The following is a 3223-nucleotide window of genomic DNA, read 5'->3' on the forward strand; positions in this document are numbered from 1 at the left end:
CAAGCACAGCACCGCTCGTCCGGACCACCGGAACAGTGGGGACCCTGTCCAGGTCAGCCAACCCCAGCTCGCCGAGCTTCGTCCGGCCGAGCTGGACCGAGAAAGCTGCTCGCATCTACGGATGTTTCAAAGAAGACCCGCCTGTCAATCAATGCGCTGGAGCTCCCTCAGGCCCGCCTTCAGAGCTCCAACCCCCGCTTGCTTAGCCGGACCATCTTGGCACCTGGCGACACGTCCCTGAGCGACGCGACCCTCGAAAGACACCATCATGATTGGCCAATTGAGTGCTATCCTGGGCCTCCCTTCGAGTTGCCTGGGCTCAGCACCCAGTCGCCAGCTGCCCGCCGACAGCACCAATACGTCACAGGTCTTTGGAAGTGGGCTGATGGCGCCCTGAGCAACACCACAATATAAAGCTTGCTTCGTTCCCACTTGGCGGCTGCCCCGGAGCGACTCTTCGTTCCTTTCTCGCTCAACTCTGCCGAATAGCTCGTCTGCTGCCTGTCGGATTGCCTGTTGGAAGCTGCTGCTGGTCGACCTTCGCGGACAGCTTGCTCCGACGGACAACCCCCCTCTCCCCTCCACCACTGAACAACTGGGAAGCCAGTCGCGAAGCGTCAATGGCCTCACCAATCGCTTCGGCGGCCCTCAAGGCCCGTGTGCGCCGCCCTTCCATGCTCAAGAAGCTAACCCAACCCGATAAGCTCCTTCAGCACTTCCCCAATGGCGCGTACATCGGCTGGTCTGGCTTTACCGGTGTCGGCTACCCCAAGAAGATGCCCACCTACCTCGCCGATCACGTCGAGCAGAACAACCTCCAGGGAAAGTTAAAGTACTCACTATTCGTGGGCGCCTCATCCGGTGCTGAGACGGAAGACCGTTGGGCTGGTCTTGACATGATTGACCGTCGAAGCCCCCACCAGGTCGGCAAGTCCATCGCCAAGGGCATCAACGAGGGTCGCATTTCATTCTTCGACAAGCACCTGTCCATGTTTCCCGTCGATCTCATGTACGGCTTCTACACCAAGGACAGGCCAAACGACAAACTCGACGTTGTCGTCGTCGAAGCGACCGACATTATGGAAGACGGCAGCATCGTCCCAGGTGCCTCCGTCGGTGCCACGCCCGAGCTCATCCAGATGGCCAACAAGATCATCATCGAGGTCAACACATCGCTGCCCAGCTTTGAGGGCCTGCACGACATCACCATGACAGAACTTCCCCCCAAGCGCAAGCCTTACCTTATCATGGGTGTCGAGGACCGAATCGGCTCCACATCCATTCCTATTGACCCGGAAAAGGTCGTGGGCATCATCGAGTCCGATTACCAGGACCAGACGTCCCCCAACACACCCGCCGATGCCGGCAGCAAAGCTATCGCCGACAACTTGATTGAGTTCTTCGAGCACGAGGTTTCGCGCGGCCGACTGCCCGCGTCCCTGCTGCCTCTACAGTCCGGTATTGGCAACATTGCCAACGCCGTTATTGGAGGTCTCTCCGAATCCAACTTCAAGAACCTCAAGGTCTGGACCGAGGTCATCCAGGACACCTTCCTCGACCTCTTCGATTCTGGTCGCCTTGACTTTGCCACCGCTACGTCGATCCGTTTCTCTCCCGATGGTTTCCGCCGCTTCTACGACAACTGGGAGGACTACCACGGCAAACTCCTTCTCCGCAGTCAACAAGTGTCCAACTCGCCTGAAATTATCCGCCGCCTTGGTGTCATTGGCATGAACACCCCTGTCGAGGTCGACATGTATGCGCACGCCAACTCGACCTGCGTCATGGGCAGCCGCATGCTCAACGGTCTCGGAGGCAGCGCCGATTTCCTCCGCAGTTCCAAGTACTCCATCATGCACACCCCCAGCACAAGGCCCTCCAAGACCGACCCTCACGGTGTCAGCTGCATCGTGCCCATGTGCACGCACGTCGATCAGACGGAACACGACCTCGACGTCATCGTCACGGAGAACGGTCTCGCCGACGTGCGTGGTCTCAGCCCCCGCGAGAGGGCGAGAGTCATCATCAAGAAGTGCGCCCACCCCGTATACCAGCCCATCCTGGAGCGCTACCTCGACAAGGCCGAGTTTGAGTGCCTCAAGAAGGGCTGGGGCCACGAGCCACACCTGCTGTTCAACAGCTTCGACATGCACAAGGCGCTTCTAGAGGAGGGCAGCATGCAGAAGGTCAAGAGCTTCTAAATAAGACGTGACGAGAGAGGTAGGGAGGTGCGAGGCAGTCAGTGACCAGTTTTCGTTGTAGAAATGGTTCACAAAGTTTTCGTAGAGCTCTACGGAGCTGACGGACCGCTTAGGATCACAGACTTGATCTAAGCCGTCATTGTCACAGACATTTCTCGAATTTACTTGTTCAAACCATGACTCGATATGTCTGATTGTCTATACGTGTTTTATATCAGTCTACCTTTGGTGTCGAGGGCTCTGCCGGAAATAACAGCCTCCTCTGCTGACACGCCCTCCTTCCACACGTAAGACGCCGCGACATGCTCATCCAGAGCTGCTTTTGGCCCTCACGTCGGTAGAAGTCTCGCGGTATGTGCCCGCCGTACGGCGTAGTCGTCCAGAAGAGGCCGGCGCTGCGCAGTCGGGCAGCAGCAGCTCAATGATGTCCTCAAAGGACTGGGGAAAAGAGAACATAGGCCTGGCAAGGTCAGTGACCGCATTCATTCAAGCATCCACTCTGGAAACTCACAAAGTTGAAGCCATCAACATCCGCCTCCCGCACCCAAGTCTCCAGACCATCAGCCACCTGTTCCGCCGTACCGACAAGCACAGGCCCATTGCCGCCGATGCTCACATGCTCAGCAATCGTGTGCTTGGTCCACTTGGCCGTGCCGGGCGAGAATCGGGCATACCCTTCCACCGTCGACCGTACGGCGTTGCTCTCGACCTGGCGCAGCTCCTGCTCGTCGCCGTACTGGCCAAGATCGATGCCCGTCCACCCGCCAAACAGCGCCAGCGCGCCCTCGAGCGACGCGTACTGCCTGTAGTCGGCGAGCTTGGCCTGCGCCTCCTCCTCCGTGCGCCCGAGGATGGGCGTCACGAGCGCGAGCACCTTGATGTCCTTGCCGTTGCGCCCGTAGCCGGAATCGGCGAGGGCGCGAATCTCGGCCACGTTCTTGGCGCACACGGCGGGCGCGTGGGCCGACACGAAGACGGCTTCGGCGTGCTGCGCAGCGAACTGCTTGCCGGCACGAGAGGCG

General features: G+C 59.2%; 2 protein-coding genes across 2 annotated transcripts in view; one reads left to right on the top strand and one right to left on the bottom strand.

Annotated features, from left to right (window-relative positions):
* Positions 1–500: 500 nt before the first annotated feature.
* VDBG_01384 (acetyl-CoA hydrolase) lies at positions 501–2378 on the top strand (the record flags this gene model as incomplete). Its single annotated transcript, XM_003009655.1, has 1 exon — positions 501–2378. One exon carries the CDS (start codon positions 621–623, stop codon positions 2199–2201), a length of 1581 nt encoding a protein of 526 aa, XP_003009701.1.
* A 129-nt stretch (positions 2379–2507) lies between these two features.
* Positions 2508–3223, bottom strand: part of VDBG_01385 (xenobiotic compound monooxygenase) — a gene marked incomplete at both ends in the record, with an annotated part of 1618 nt that continues 902 nt past the window's right edge. The window contains 2 exons of the mRNA XM_003009656.1: positions 2508–2639; positions 2713–3201. Of these exons, the coding sequence (XP_003009702.1) occupies positions 2508–2639; positions 2713–3201 (621 nt within the window). The remainder of the gene's footprint in view (positions 2640–2712; positions 3202–3223) is intronic.

The sequence above is a fragment of the Verticillium alfalfae genome, genomic scaffold, assembly GCF_000150825.1.
Source record: "Verticillium alfalfae VaMs.102 supercont1.1 genomic scaffold, whole genome shotgun sequence".
Lineage (NCBI taxonomy): Eukaryota > Fungi > Ascomycota > Sordariomycetes > Glomerellales > Plectosphaerellaceae > Verticillium > Verticillium alfalfae.